A 15,640-nucleotide genomic window follows, 5' to 3' on the forward strand; every position below is an offset into this window, starting at 1 on the left:
AACTTGCAAAAGTAGTAAGTATCTTTCTAAATGCGGTTAAAATTTCTTTCAGCATGAAAAAATCTAGATCTGGAGGCTCGGTGGCTGAGTGGTAAAATGCTTAGCTACCAAACTGGGGGTCTCTTGTTCGAATCTCAGTAAAGACTGGTATTTTTAATTTTGGGAACTCTAGGGCGCCTTTAAGTCCAACCAGGTAATATGAGTACCTGACATTAGTATAGGAAAAAGTAATTGCAATGTGTCGTTGTGCTGGCCACATGACACCCTCGTTAACCGTGGCCCGCAGAAACAGATGATCTGCCCTATAGATCAAAATGTCTGAAAAGAGTTCTTTTTAAATCTAGATATATAGGTAAATAATTATGGTTGCGAACATTTCGCGTTGAAAACTGTGTACTGCCAGTACAAATTAGTCTCAAAGTTTTGTACGAAACTTGTAATGAAGCAAGCAATTTTTTTTGTTCAGTTTAGGAGGCACACAATTTGTTGTGTTGAGCTAGATGGGAAGCGCACGTCTTAAGGTCAAAGTTCTTTTTTTTTTCATTTTCGTTTTGTGGGAGGAGCTAATCCAACCTTTTTTTTCCTCTTGCTGCAAAGTGTCACATAACTATAACTAATAACATAATAGAAATATAACAAACAAATTTAGAAAGAGAGTTTATGTAAACACAAACTCGTAGGCGGCCCCGGGAGGTTCCACTCATGAGTCAGCTGTTTGGAGCAACGCCAATAGAAGTCATGTTTCAGAATTTTCAGCTTCAAGCTATGAACAATCACGTTCCTAAGTATTTTGCTCCGAAGATCGTGCTGGGCAAATGTGTTGCTTACAATTTAACTACAATTTAACGATTTTATTTTACCACAAAGCACAAGTGCTACAAAGGCAGTCAAAGTTAAAAAAAAACAATATACAGCAACGCGTAATATGATGATAATTATAACAATAAGTAATAAAGCTACATCTAAAAATAACAGTATACAATCAATTCTTTAGTAGGATGGAAATTTCTTTTAAAAGGCAGTGATATCACGAGGTGCGGAGATACGTCATGGATGAAGGGCAAAAGGTCAAGGAGCCGTGACCAAGCAAAAGAGTAAACAAGCAAATATGTTTTAAAAACTTTTTTTAAAAAGCTTATATTAAACATAGTTGTATCAACTAGTTTGGATCAGAGATGTAAATAATGTGTAATAGATCTAGACTAACAATACAAAAGCATTTATAAAAAATTATTAGAAACAGGTGGAACGACCGGAATTTGAACTCGTGGCTCAAGCCTTCTCAGGCTAACACGGTAACCATTATACTAGTGGAAAACCTATGAATATGAAAGATCATATTGCCAGCTCCTCTACCACCGAAGCAAAAGCCACCTTAACCTGCGCTATCTGTGGACGGGAGTGTCACTCCAAATTAGGGCTCCACAGCCACATGAGGAAGTGTGCTCTGAGATGAACCATAGTCGTTCTACGACTGAAGGAGGCCAATGAATGATATTGTTATCAATTGTCTGTATAGTCTCGTCCTATATTTTCATGTTGTGTACAATAAGACTGAGATGACGACCTATAAAGGGAACTAATTCCTCTTACACCAACACTACAGCCAAGTACAAATTCTTTCCCTTTGTTTAATATACCAAACAAAATAAATAATTTCCAATAATTAATTAACTGATTTGTTATTATTTTTTTTTATTAATTCTTGTTTTGTCAGGAAAAATAAATAATTATGTAAATTTCAGCTTGATCTCAGTTTGGGTATTGGAGAAATAAAGTGTACAAACTTTTTACCAGACAGAGAGTTGATATAAGCTTTGTAACAATAAACACTGCCTATAAACCTTGTTCTATACAACTTCTAAAACTATACATATAATAATTGAATTCTTACTCTCTAAACATGACGAACTGACAGACGTTTAGACAGTCCACACAACCTAAAAGCCACTTTCCCCTGCATTCCCATGTGTCTTAAGAATTATTTACATAAAGAGCGTACAATCTACTTCAGAAGAAAGTTGGTATGTTATAATATTACGCTCGTAGTTGGAACTCTTTGGTTAAACAGTCGCATTCATTCACTACTTTTTAAGCTTGTAAACTAATTCTTTTTGGTTGTATGCAGATAAGTGTTCTCAATTTCATTCCTGAATTTAGTTGTGCTATAATCTATTGGAATGCCAAGCTGGTTAATTCGGCCACATGAAACTGCGATAATTAACCATATTTTAACCGAAGTTTTACGAGGCTTATTTTAACAGCACATTGAAAACCCGCCAAAACTATGTCTGTTATCCGGACTTGACATCTTTTTAAATATTTCGAGAATCCAAATCTTGGTTTTCTCTTGGATTCAAACTTAGCCCCCATCAGCTTAGTGCTTTACCACTAGGACGCCCCTTAACTAAAATGTTTAACTTGTTTCAAATGTTTCTTGTTGAAGATGATCTACATTCTAGTTTAAACATCCTGTAGGACGACGGGAAATGGGAGCGGGCAGGGTTTGAACCTGGAACAGTCGATAAGTCCGAACGACAGTCCAGCGCGCAAACCGCACGACCAGGCAGCCTGTGATTAAGACTAAGACTAAGACTGCTTTATTGATCCTTATGGAAAGTTGTTGTGATTACAAGGACTCTTTTCTCATATAAAAAAAGCACAACAGAAACATTCACATAAATAAAACAGACACAACACATAAAGAGTTCATTCAGCGGCTACACAGGCATCTTGGTCCTTATCATGTCTTCTGATCAATGAGTGGCGTTGATATAGTCTGACCGAGTAAGGTACGAACGAGTTTTTTGTACCGCTCTGTTCTTGACTTGATTGACAGTAGTCGCCCACTTCGCGACGACATGACGTAGTTATGATGGTGCGGGTGGCTGTTGCCTTCCAAGATTTTTGCGATTTTTATTTAGACATATCTGTTGAAAAAGGTTCCCTTAAATATGGTAATGTGCGTGTGATTTTCGATGCTCTTTTAATAAAGTTTTTCTAGGCCATGCAACTATTTAGATGAAATGTTGCCTTGCCAACAAGTTATTCCGTATGTTAGCAGAGTTTGTATAGATAAAACATGGGTTGTATTTGCACAGAGGAAGGGGAAGATGCCATTCTAGTCAAAGTTTGAAAAACAGTATTGATGTATTGAGATTTTTACTGGGTTTATATTTTGAATTTCCTGTGTAGTCTGTTTGTCAGTCCATCCAGTTAAATCTCAAAAACTAGACTAACAATGATCAAATTTAGTGCAAAAATAAAACAAAAACAAAACAAACATTTTTCTTTTGCAAATTTTTTTCGTTTTTAGAAGTCTTTTTTTTTTTTTTACAGATGACCCATTTGAAGAAGTTTTATATGGTTTATGAATATTTTAGTCTACGGGAAACCAATTTTCTTTATAATAATAATCTAGAGTTGCTTTGTGCCTGATAAGATTTAAAGCTGCACTGAATGAGACAATTCTAAAATAATGTTTAGTCTTAAAATTTTTGTAGGACTGTCAGCTGGTGCTCTTTGTTATGGTCAAGACGTCTGCGCCCAGAGCTTAGTTTGTTCTGGATCCTATTGTAGATGTCAGGACTCCCAGTATTATGATAAATCTTCAATGACTTGCAAACAGAGTAAGTCACTTAAGTTTTATGCTTAAATTATTTAGATGTTTTTTAAAGTTTCTAATTTGTTTAATAGTAACATCGTATTATTCAATACAAGTTTTACACGAGCTTTACATGCTCAATCTAGATATTCGAACATGTCTTTAAGTGCGGTAACTAATTGCCTAAACATGTATATGATGACCAAGCGATGGAATGCGTGTATTGAATGTGTTTCAATGGTGTAACAGCAAGATGATATATAGGGGAAGAGATGTGGTCATTCAGTTGCACGGACCTTAGTCTTTATAAATCAAAATCGCAGCTACTTAACTGCCATCCCCCCACCACACACACACACACACACACACACAGACACCAAATCAAATAACAATAAAGACTGGGAAACAGTGAAACTGTAGGTGTGGGCGCACTGGTTGGCATCGCCTGGATCTTTGTTCAGGCCCATTATCTAGGGCTTGAAATGCTAGTGAGTCATCTCAAGCCACAGTCCAGTATTTTGTCGACCGGCAGGTCTGTGAAATGTCCTCCTCTCTCTCTCTCTCTCTTTCTCTCTCTCTCCCTCTCTCTCCTCTCTTTCCTCTCTCTCTCTCTCGTTTAAATTATACAGTCTTAGATATCAGATAGAAACATCTAAACACATCTGCAATACAGATTGACACCAAACTGTTTATAAAATACACAAGTCATTTAAATCCTGTAATTGGAATTTGATTTCCGCTCTCTTAGGTTGTAGCGGCAATTATTTGGATAAGGACTCGAATCATAGACAAATTTTACTTGGCGATTCAATGGTTTGGGCAGATTCACAGTGGAACTCTCTGTGTTGTTTCACATTTAAGTGAGGGTCTCACATTCTTGATGGAACCATCTCTCACCACTGGGGGTTCTCACATTTCTGTGAAACAGTCTTGTTCTTTGGGTGGTAACAAATGAAGAGATATAAAAAATGATTCATAGATTAATACAGTAATTTGACTCAATGATGACAACTGTCCAAAAACATAAACTCAACTCTATGGCCACATCAAAGGGTCTTCGGGGCTCGCAAGAACGTACCATCAGAAAGCAGTATCCGAAAGAAGAAGAAGGGGAAGACAGAGAAAGCGATAGTAGCGAAGCAGTTCCTTCTAGGCCCTTGGGTGTCTGATGAGAGCGTATTGAGTGTTACTGTTCAACACTTCTATTGTTTATTTTCGGGGGCGGTTAATTGGCATACTAAATCCTTCGTTGTTACCGCTATGTAATTGACCATTTTGATTTCAATTAAGTTTTTAGATTGAAAGTTTAAAACTTCCTTTTTATTATAATTGTTTTGTGTTAGAAATGGAAGAGCTTAAAAAATAAAAAGTAAAAATAATTTAAAAAAAAAAAAAAACTTATCCACACGTCCTCTATCTTGTACACTGGAGACACCGGTGAGCTATTTATAGTATTTTTCTGACTTGTATGAAAATCTACAATAAAAATTTTATGTTATCTGATAGAATACAGACTTTACTTTAAAAAAAAAAGAAGATGATGACGTCCTGCGCGTCATGCATTGGGTTAAATAAACTCAGGCTGTGAAATTCCTACTTTTTAACATTTCTAACTATTTTTTTTTAACTCTCAAGGAAAGTAACGTCTAAATATTTAACAAACAAAAAAACTGTTCTGTCAATTCTAAGAAAAAAAATGTTGACTTCTAAAATTTAGCATTAAATGTGGGAGAACTGTGTGACCCGACCATAGAAGACATGTGTGCATCACGTGACTTTGTGTGCAGACGTCAGACACTGAACACTACCATGTACACGTGTCAACAGGCGTGCACTTCAGAGAGTAGTAAGTGCACTTGACGTTGTTGTTGTTGTTGTTTTTTCAATAATTAATCAATCTTTTTTTTTTTTAAATACTTTTTTTTTACTTAAGGTATTTTAATTTGTGTTAGCTTTGAGTCTTTAAGAACAGGCAGGTCTATTAAAAATTCCGTTCAACACCCACACGCCCACCGCATCCAAAAAGAATATACAAATAAAAAGATGTACTAAAATTTTTGAAAAAAAATGAAGCTCAGGATGAACCGGATGGATTCTTGGAAGACTGGTGTGTGTTTCGAACTGTCGTAAAGATAGACCTGGGTTCAAAACTTTGTTTTCGTCAAGAGTAGAAATCTATATTACAAATGTAATAGCTGAAACTCATAAAATGTGAACAAATAATTTTTCTACATTGAAAATCATGTTGAATTCTATATATGTACTATGATGTATTTTAATTAATTATGAGCTAGAAATATTAACTGTGCATACGCCACACGCTCTGTACCTATATTTAATATAATTAAAAATAATTTTCAAATAACTTTGCACAAAATATTAATATTAGTTATAGCTATAATGCCCAAGTCGTCATAAATTGTAGTTTCAGTATCATATTTGCTAGGACTACATAATATTCATGAGCTTCCAGCAGGATGCTGGTAGATATTAATAAGCACTAGCATTCTCCTTCAGCTCAGAGGATCATAGGCACTGGAGAAATTGTAGCATGATTGTTTCGCTGAGCTTTGCAATTAAAGAAAGTTTTATCTTTAATGTTCTTAATCGTCTAATGTTAATTTTAAAATTGGTGGTTATGTGTATCTTTTTTTTTTCTTTACACTTGTTTTGTTCACTAAAATTAGCTTGATAAACAAAATTAAACATATTTTATAAATAGTATTAATCTTTTGTTGTTGTTTACCGGAAACAGTTGACAAGAAAACATTTATGGCCTTGGTTGTTGTCGCTGCAGTCGGTTGGGCTGTTGCCATAGTAGCTGTCGTCTCGGTGATCATCTTATGCTTGAGAAATCAAAAGAGATCTGCACCGTATAGGTGAGATAATATAGATTGATATACGCCAGTGAGGTCCAGACTTACTCGTTCTGCGGGCCAGTTTAATTTCCAACACTCGTCTTGCGGGCCAGTTTAATTTCCAATACTCGTCCTGCGGGCCAGTTTAATTTCCAACACTCGTCCTGCGGGCCAGTTAATTTCCAACACTCGTCCTGCGGGCCAGTTTAATTTCCAACACTCGTCCCGCGGGCCAGTTTAATTTCCAATACTCGTCCCGCGGGCCAGTTTAATTTCCAACACTCGTCCCGCGGGCCAGTTTAATTTCCAATACTCGTCCTGCGGGCAAGTTTAATTTCCAATACTCGTCCTGCGTGCCAGTTTAATTTCCAACACTCGTCCTGCGGGCCAGTTTAATTTCCAATACTCGTCCTGCGGGCCATTTTAATTTCCAACACTCGCGGGCCAGTTTAATTTCCAATACTCGTCCTGCGGGTCAGTTTAATTTCCAACACTCGCGGCCACAAAAAGATACAAAAGGGAAATGAAATTAACATGAAACCATTGTTTTTGTGTGACGGTACGCACCGGTACGGCGTACCGGCACCTTTTTAGATGTCGGTAAACAAAATTATTACTTTTCTTGTATTTTAACGTTTATTATTAATTTATTAGTAGTGAAAACTTAGACAATCCATCACTGAGTATCGGCATGTACTTTTTTTAAACAAAAAAGTACTGCTTGAAACTATTTGAAAATATACCAAAGGAAATGAATCAACCTGAAACTATTTGATTAGAAAACTCTGGATCTAGTACCTGTTGTTTAAAAAGATTTTATTCGCGGCTCAAAGCAAGAATGTCGCCATATTTGTTTCATCATGCGGTTTTTATGTTGTTGTTGTTTAAATCGCTACACATTCATTACAAAACAAACATGTTTGCGTATTATCAGGTTCCTTAAGACGTTCAATTTTCCTGGCAGATTCTCCATTCCGAGTCCCATCTCATAACGCACAAATATTGAAGGTCATGGTACCAATCATATAATCTTCTTCTTATCTTATCTTATATAATACAGACGTTACTTCAAAAAAGAAGATGATTACGTCCTACGCGTCATGCATTTAGTCATGCATATTAACCAATGACTTAAATTCTGCCAAGTCACTGGTTTTCCTGGCTAGCTCAGGCAACCCATTCCATGCTCTAATAGCACTAGGGAAGAAGGAGTATTTGTACAAATTTGTCCTAGCATATGGGACGAGGAATGTGCCTTCATCTTTGTGTCTTTCTGAGTATTTTATTAAATTTTGTTTTTGTATTTGAAGATTATGGTTCAGTGTTTTATGTATAATTGCTTCTTTACTTTTGAGTCTTCTGTCCTGAAGGCTTTGTAAATTTAGTGATTTTACTAAAGGTGTTACTCTGGTTAAGTGTGAATATTTGTTTGTTTTGAATCTCACTGCTCTATTTTGTGTCTGTTCCTGTTTCTTAATGTTATCTTGAGTTGAGGGGTCCCAAACGGAGGATGCATATTCTATTATTGGCCTAACCAAGGTTAAATAAAGTAAATGAAAGAATAAGGGCCATAGCTTAGGTAAAGATATTTTTTCAATCATTTTTAGGGAGAGTAATTTCCTTCACTTTGTGCCGACGTTTCGACGGTCCAAATAGAATCTCTAGCGGACATGATCTGGCCAGCGGGCCGTATCTGGCCCTTAGGTTGTATTTTGGGTATCATTGATCTAGAACTACACGTATAGAAGCTACATAATATATTATGTGATGTTTGTATTAATCCTTTTGTAGAGGAGGTATTGTAATCAGAGAAGCCACAGAAGCAAGAAGTAATGATTACAGAACTTGCCCTCCAAGACCAGGTATAAATGTATTTGATTGTCGTTGCTTTTATTTAAGTATTATGTTTTTAATGTTAGTGCATATATATTAAATATATATATATATATATATATATATATATATATATATACGTATATTATAAAAAGGAGTACCCATTACCTTGCGATACATAGGGCAGATGATGTTTAGTCCACCTGTTTCTATGGCCGTTGGTTCCTGTAAGTTTGGAGTGACCAGCACAACGTCAAACCAATGTTAGGCAGCTAGTAGAGATGGGCGGACTGAGGAGCGTCCTAAGAATCCCAAAATTCAACTTCCCAAACTTCAACGAGATTTCGGACCCAATATTTATCGGTTTCAAAGCTGCGTGATTTAACACGCCCCATGTTTTGGTTATCACTATATAAATAGTTAAAACTTGTATAACTCATATTAACGATGATAAATGTTTTTAAAAAGTACTGTTTCTCTGTTCCTGTGGCCTGAGGTTAATAAGGGTGTCATGTGGCCAGCACAACGACCAACAGCCTTTACATTTCCCCAACTAATGTCAGGTACCTATTAGAGCTGGATGGATTCAGAGGCGCTTATAGATAAAGATCCAGAAATAAAAAATCTCAGTCTTTACCAGGATTCGAACCCGGGACCCGCTATTTAGAAGCCAAGAGCTTTACCAACGCGCCTCAAAAAAAATGTGTGAACATCTTCTAAATTACTTTTCTTTATTCCATTGTTTCAACCTTCCATGGACTTTCAGTTCAGATCGTTTGTACTGTTTTATTCCTTTATTATGCATCTAGACTCTTTATTCTGTATCAGTAAGATATTAATAATGAAAATGTAATACTATTTTTGTTTTGTTACTGAATGAATCAATAATTATTTTCAGCTCAAGATTCATTACAAAATGGTAATAAAGAAGAACAAAATGCAACAACTTCTGGTCAGACTACATTGACTATCCAAACAACGAACACGGCGCAGCCTGCTGTTCCTGCAGCTGACGCTTTAGAAAACAAACCTGTGGTACCTGCTAGGCCGCCAGTGCCACCGAAGAATGCACTCGGTGTCAAGCAGCCCGAAGCTTCATCTACACCTACTTTTATAAATACAAGTTTTGAGCCAGACTCAAAAGATGAGGATGGAATTATATATGAAACAAATTAACTGTAGGGAATTGTTCGCTCATGTCAGGAATGACTTGGACCTACTGTTGTTGAGAAGTGTTGTCACTTCTGTTGAGAAGGCTGTGAGTCTACAGACTTGACATTATGTTTTTTGTAGTCGCGAGTTCTAAATATAAACACTTTCAACAGAAATAATAGAATAATGTCTCGTTCAAATAATAGATAATTTTATCAGAACAAGAACAGTATAATCCACTGTTGTCAGATCTTAAAAAAAAAAAATGTTCTTCTTAGCACTGCTGCAATATGTCTCCCTGTTCGGTGTCTGTCTCTATTTCCGTTCCAAGTTTTTCATGTACTTTCGCGTCACTAAGGAAATCCCCGATTGACCCCAACTTCTACGGATGTAACCATCTGGTCGTTTCAATAAACACGTTCATATATGTTTTCATTTGTTACACAGATATACCATATGCATATATTTGGTGGAAATAAATTAGCTTTAAGAACAAGCATAATGTGGCAGATACTAGTGAAAACATAAGCTTAGTTGAAATAAGAAATCTTGTACCCAACTATATGTTCCTTACTTATTCTACTTCTACAAATGAATATAAATATAAATTTATAATTCAGCTTTATGTAACATAATTAAGTTTCTAATTTGTAACTGACTTAATATGTATTTATAGTTATATGTAATAATAATAATAATAATAAGGCTTGCCTTCGAGTCCGAAGATTAGTAAGGAATGCAGTATTTCCCTCAAGCGCTCAAGTAGTCTTAGTTGCTTTCTGTATAGTGTCCATGTCTCAGAGCCATATATAATGGCTTGTGTGTATGTGTGTGTGTTTTGTCCCCCGCATAGAAATCTAAACAATTTGACTAATCTTGATAAAACTTGCCATATACATCCCTTAGCTCTGGAAGAGAACGCAGCCGACAGCACACTGAAAGATACACTCTATTTATGTCATTTAAAACTGAACTGTAGCCGTTAATAAACTCATTATTTCTTTTTTATGTGATAGAGTGTTTGTGTGTGTAGATGGTTTTAATAAACATTGGTTTCGTTCAATGATTTCGCATTATAAGTGAGACCCATAAGCACTGTGAAGTTATAGAGACACTGAAGAAGTCATTTTCCAAATTTTTTTTTCATGTGAAAACTTCAATTGCATTTTGAAATATATTGCATTGTGTTAGTTAATAATGTTTCAGAATATTATTCACCAAATTAAGTGCTCTATGGGAGAGTGGTGGCTGAGTATTATAGATGGGTTTCCTAACCGAGATGTATCGAGTTTGAATCTCGGTGATAACAAGCCAAAGACTAAAGGCCGTATTTAAAACAGTATATATATATTACAATGATATACGGGCTGTGTGGCCATTCCATAAAATAAATAAAAGTCTTAACAAATTAAAAAATAAAAAATAAAAACTTTTAAAAAATAGGCGTACTAGGTAAACATAAGAATAAAATCGACATTAAATATACAAGTATTCTAACGTGCTATTACTCTGGCAATGTTTTAGATCATTTTTATGAAACTTTAGAATAAATATAGTATGGTCCTTCTACAGAGTATCGCCAAAGGCTTGTACTAAAACGCAGCTCTTGTCGTTTAAGTACTGAAATCAGGAGCACCAGAGCTGAATGTAAAATGTCAGAGAGCTAACAGCTATCAATTTGAAGACCAGACAACAGAACACGAATGAAACACTACAGGAGTTAGAGGCAGACATTGCACGCTTCGCCCTTCTGGATTTCCCCCCACATACTCAGAAGGTTTCCACCCTCCAAGAAATAGAGATATTGTAAAAGAAAATACGAAACTCAAAGAGAATGTGTTTTTTTTTTTACTCTAACTTTCATTTGTCGCTTTACTCTCACGTAGTGTCAATGTATTTACTTTCATCCCCACAAAAAAAAATGATAATAGATTGTGATAATATATAAGGAAAACAGAAATAAACATTTATCATATTTTTACAAAACCTTCCATTTTATAGTCACAACTTCATGGAGGGTGGGCGTAGGGTGAAACCTTGAACATTTAAAAAAAAATTAATATTTTTAATATTTTTCTTTTTAGAAAATTAAACACAAAGATTGACTGCTTCATAAGTGAGCACCTTTTTTTTTTATCAGACAGCCAGCAACATCGTGAAGATGAGTTTACTTAAAAGTCTAGTTTGCGAGGTTTCTAGCAGCCTAATCGTCATGTATTTTTACTTAACCACCAGATTTTTGTATATGTATTTTTATTGTATTTTTTTTCTATATTTTGTTAACAAAATTATTAAATACTATTAAAAAATATCTCAAATTTTGAGATTTCGATTATTTTTCTAATAAATATACATTGTATATTTAAAATAGCCTCTCTCAAATTCTCACTATATATATATATCAATACATTTGGTAACCTACTAAGTGCAAATTTCAAGACATTTTATAGAATGTCTGGCGTTATTTGCAAAATTTGTGAAATAGTTTCTACATTCTAATGTAGATCTTTTTTAACAGTAGTTTCTATAATACTGCTGTTCAGAGGCGTAGTGAGTGGTGCGAGGAGTCACGATGCCCCGGGCGCCACCCTTAGATGGGTGCAACACCGAGAAAGGCGCAAAACAAATATTGTTAATATTTTAGTTAGGTAATATGTTTTAAGATTAATACTATTATTAAATGCTTATTATTTATAAGCCTTTATTTCTATGTGATGCTCATGGAAAATAAGAGGGAGGAAGCTTAAATAAAATTTCTTTCCCCGGGCGCACATTTTGCTCACTACGCCTCTGCTGGTGGTACTTCAAGCTATGCCAAATGGTAATCGTGTAGTCCTTTGTTTTCCAGGAATCGAGCGTCTCGATCCTTATCTATCTAGAGAATGCCGCATTTCGTAATAATATATAATGTACACACATCTATCGTTTACAGGGCCTGCTTTAAAACGTTTTGGTCACCGTGTAACTGAATGAACGAATATCTGACACAAACGAGACACCCATACAGGTATAACATGAGAAATACAATACGCTTCAGTAGTCAAAGATAATGCTTCTATAATGCAGAGTTGAACTTACCTCCCCTGCCCCCATGTTTCCCCACCCCTCCCTCCTCCATACACACACAAGCCCCAATTATTTTTCTCTCTGCATTGTACAAGCCAAACAAACACTATGTGTTTTTTGGTGGAAGGAAGTAAATCTTTTTCCTGGGACTAGCAGAGGAATGGAGTTGATGATATGCAAAGGTTTATTTATTGTAATATGTGCTCTGAAGGTAAACATGATTGAATAAAAAATTATGGGTATATGTGCATTGACACTATTTCAATTCCTGCTAATATATTAATTCTAATTAAAGCCTAAGACTTGAGAGTGACCACGTCACAAAACGTGCTCGGTACCTACTTAGTCATTTAATGATCATGCTATGCAAGGTATACTTTGAGTTCTGAGTAGCTGAATGTTTAAATTACTTCCATCATTTACGTTTACATAAATATATATAAATATATGAAAACATTTTCTCTTCTCCTTTCGTTTTGTTTTTTTTTCATTTAGTTTCTTTTATCGAAAGTTCAATTTCAATTAAGATCAAACGATGTGTAGGCCTACTTGTTATGAATGTTTCTACAGACTGCATTCAAATAGTGTACTAGTATTGACGTAAATATGCACTCTATATTGTTGAGATCACAGTACAGAGTTCGAATCTCTGCTTCGTGTTCTTGTGTAATGCAAAGTTGGCGTTTTCTGCAATATCATGTTCAATCATTCTTTCTAATCTATTTTTACAAACCCGTATTCTGTAATTTAATAACATCAAATTTTTTTAATCCGAAGTTTGACAGTGTTCAGCCTACAGACTTTATGATATTTATGTATCATTTAGTAAAAAGTTATACGGTTATGTCTTATGATAAAACTTGGGGCTAATATGTCCATAAACAAATTAAGGACTAAATATATTAGCTTTATCGATTTCTACTAACACTAACATGGTTATTTGCTGTTAGTTGATACACACAGACTTATATTTGTTATACCTAGACTGGAAAACGGTAACAAATTCTTATCCAATAATGACCAGACCACAGACAAATATATATATATATAGACTTCTACATACGTAACCCTTTTCAAGCTTTAAGGGACGTAGCCTCGAATCTAGAAAAATTGATCATTTCTGTCTGATGATCTTTAGTTTTCAAAGTTTAGAAATAATGCACTGCCGTTTTTTTGCGGATTATAAACAGAATGGGCTATCAATGTATTTACGCGAATCTATGGGGTAAAGCCATTTCCTCTTAGTTTCCATTGAAATAAAGTTTCCAACATCCTTAACCGAAATAATTCAAGTCTGCACTTAATAATTCTCTGCGAGAAATCAATAGAAACTTTTCCATGTCCTCATTGAAATGGTTTCGCCGAGTATGGCATGGGACACTCTTGGCGACAATGGAAAAAAACGCATTGGGCACTGGTTTAAAAAGCAATTGAAGTGAGACAAGGCTGGTAACTTTTACCATCTATTTTCAATATCTTCCTTGAAAGGATAATGGAAGATGCACTCGAGGGCTACGAAGTTTCAGTAAGCGCTGGAAGAAGAAAAGTCACTAACTTACGCTTTGCGGAAGACATATATTGGCCCCCATTCGGCAACCTTCCGCCCTCTCCCCTTTTCCGAAGAAAACTTGAATGTCAAAACAGAATAGTCAAATATAACAGAGAAAGAGACAGCTCAAACATGTTCGCAGGATGGTGGACAATCGCATCCCAAAAATCATTCTGTACGGACAACTTGCGTCTGGCTCAAGAAAAACTGGTCGCCCCCCCCCCCCTCCACCCCCGTTAAGTTGATGTGGATTTAAAGGCATTTAAAATCAGTAAACATTGATACTGACCATTGGGAAGAGATAGCCTTAGACCGCACCTGTTGGAGAGAGACGGTGACCAAGAAAGCTATAGACAGTGAGAAAACATGGGCCTCAGCTCTTGAAGAAAAGTGTGCCACACTGAAAATGTAATGATCACTGCTTTTAGCGACTTTTACTTCCCCTGTTTCAATATGTCACTTAAGTTCACACTTTTGAAGAGAATGTTTCATATATTTTGATCATTTCGATTATAAAAGAATATGTCATGTACCACAGCTAATGCTCAGGCATTCATCCCATTTCCATGAAGAAGGCCATATTATGTACATATACCTTTTTTTTATAAATTTAATATCAATTTTACACGCTATAATTTTTAATATTAAAAATGTCTGTGTTTTTCAGTTCAGAGGTTCAGAGACATATACAAAGTGTCTCAAACCAGATACTGGGAAAAGAACATTTGGAACTTCATGCAGTGACGACACCCAATGTTTGACCGAGTACTGTAGACCTACAACCTGTTCTTGTCCCGATGGCTCTGTATTGTACTCACAAACTGGTTTTTGCGTTAAAAGTAAGAAATGTAGAAACATTCGAACATTCGAGTGACATTGAAGGGCATACTATTTTTAAAATAACTTTATAAATACATATAATGTCGTTATTCGCTCGTTATTTTACAGAGCTATACATGTTTTCTTCGTATGTCTCATGTTTTGATTGTAAGATAACAATGAATAAAATATGGTTAGTTAGATATGAATAATTATTTCTCAGCTACTGGAGATACCACCATAACGGCTAAGAATGGCGACTGTGGCTACATAGTCAGCACTGGAGATATGAGCTATAACACTCTAGTCCAGTGGAACATCAGTGGAGACACGGACACATACGTCACATTGGTGTAAGTTGTCACTTCATTTAGTAACAGTACCCTTTTTTGAGACCTTGCAATCTATAAGGCAGATGATGAAATGGTCATCTATTTCCGTGGTCCACGGTTAAAAAATGGTATCTTATGGTCAACACTTTAACGCTATTTTTGGTAATAATTGCACACACAGAATCTAATATTACTTATATCTAAAACTATTCTTTGTAAGTAAAATTGGAAGTTTCAGTAAAGGAAAAAAAAGGACTGAATATAGTTAACATTTATATCATTGCAAGTTTGGTTAGCACCTGGCAGAATATCGTATAGATTTATTAACACACACATTTTAATTATTATACAACATTTCTGTTACGACACAAGACTCTTCGAAATAATAATAGACTCTCAGGTTATTACTCTATAAATACTTTAATAT

At 35.4% G+C, this 15,640-nt stretch overlaps 2 protein-coding genes across 2 annotated transcripts in view; both read left to right on the forward strand.

Annotated features, from left to right (window-relative positions):
• The window catches only part of LOC106058584 (uncharacterized), a 26,395-nt gene extending 16,506 nt beyond the window's left edge, over positions 1–9,889 (forward strand). Inside the window, exons 7-12 of the mRNA XM_056033687.1 lie at positions 1–14; positions 3,504–3,629; positions 5,322–5,450; positions 6,360–6,483; positions 8,254–8,324; positions 9,194–9,889. The exon at positions 1–14 is cut by the window's left edge and continues 103 nt beyond it. Of these exons, the coding sequence (XP_055889662.1) occupies positions 1–14; positions 3,504–3,629; positions 5,322–5,450; positions 6,360–6,483; positions 8,254–8,324; positions 9,194–9,471 (742 nt within the window). The 3' untranslated portion in view covers positions 9,472–9,889. The remainder of the gene's footprint in view (positions 15–3,503; positions 3,630–5,321; positions 5,451–6,359; positions 6,484–8,253; positions 8,325–9,193) is intronic.
• A 2,706-nt stretch (positions 9,890–12,595) lies between these two features.
• LOC106066266 (prion-like-(Q/N-rich) domain-bearing protein 25) overlaps positions 12,596–15,640 on the forward strand; it is a 39,205-nt gene continuing 36,160 nt past the window's right edge. Inside the window, exons 1-3 of the mRNA XM_056032132.1 lie at positions 12,596–12,724; positions 14,730–14,901; positions 15,105–15,234. Coding sequence (XP_055888107.1) covers positions 12,674–12,724; positions 14,730–14,901; positions 15,105–15,234 — 353 coding nt within the window. The 5' untranslated portion in view covers positions 12,596–12,673. The remainder of the gene's footprint in view (positions 12,725–14,729; positions 14,902–15,104; positions 15,235–15,640) is intronic.

Source organism: Biomphalaria glabrata, chromosome 6, assembly GCF_947242115.1.
Source record: "Biomphalaria glabrata chromosome 6, xgBioGlab47.1, whole genome shotgun sequence".
In the NCBI taxonomy this organism is placed as follows: Eukaryota; Metazoa; Mollusca; class Gastropoda; family Planorbidae; genus Biomphalaria; species Biomphalaria glabrata.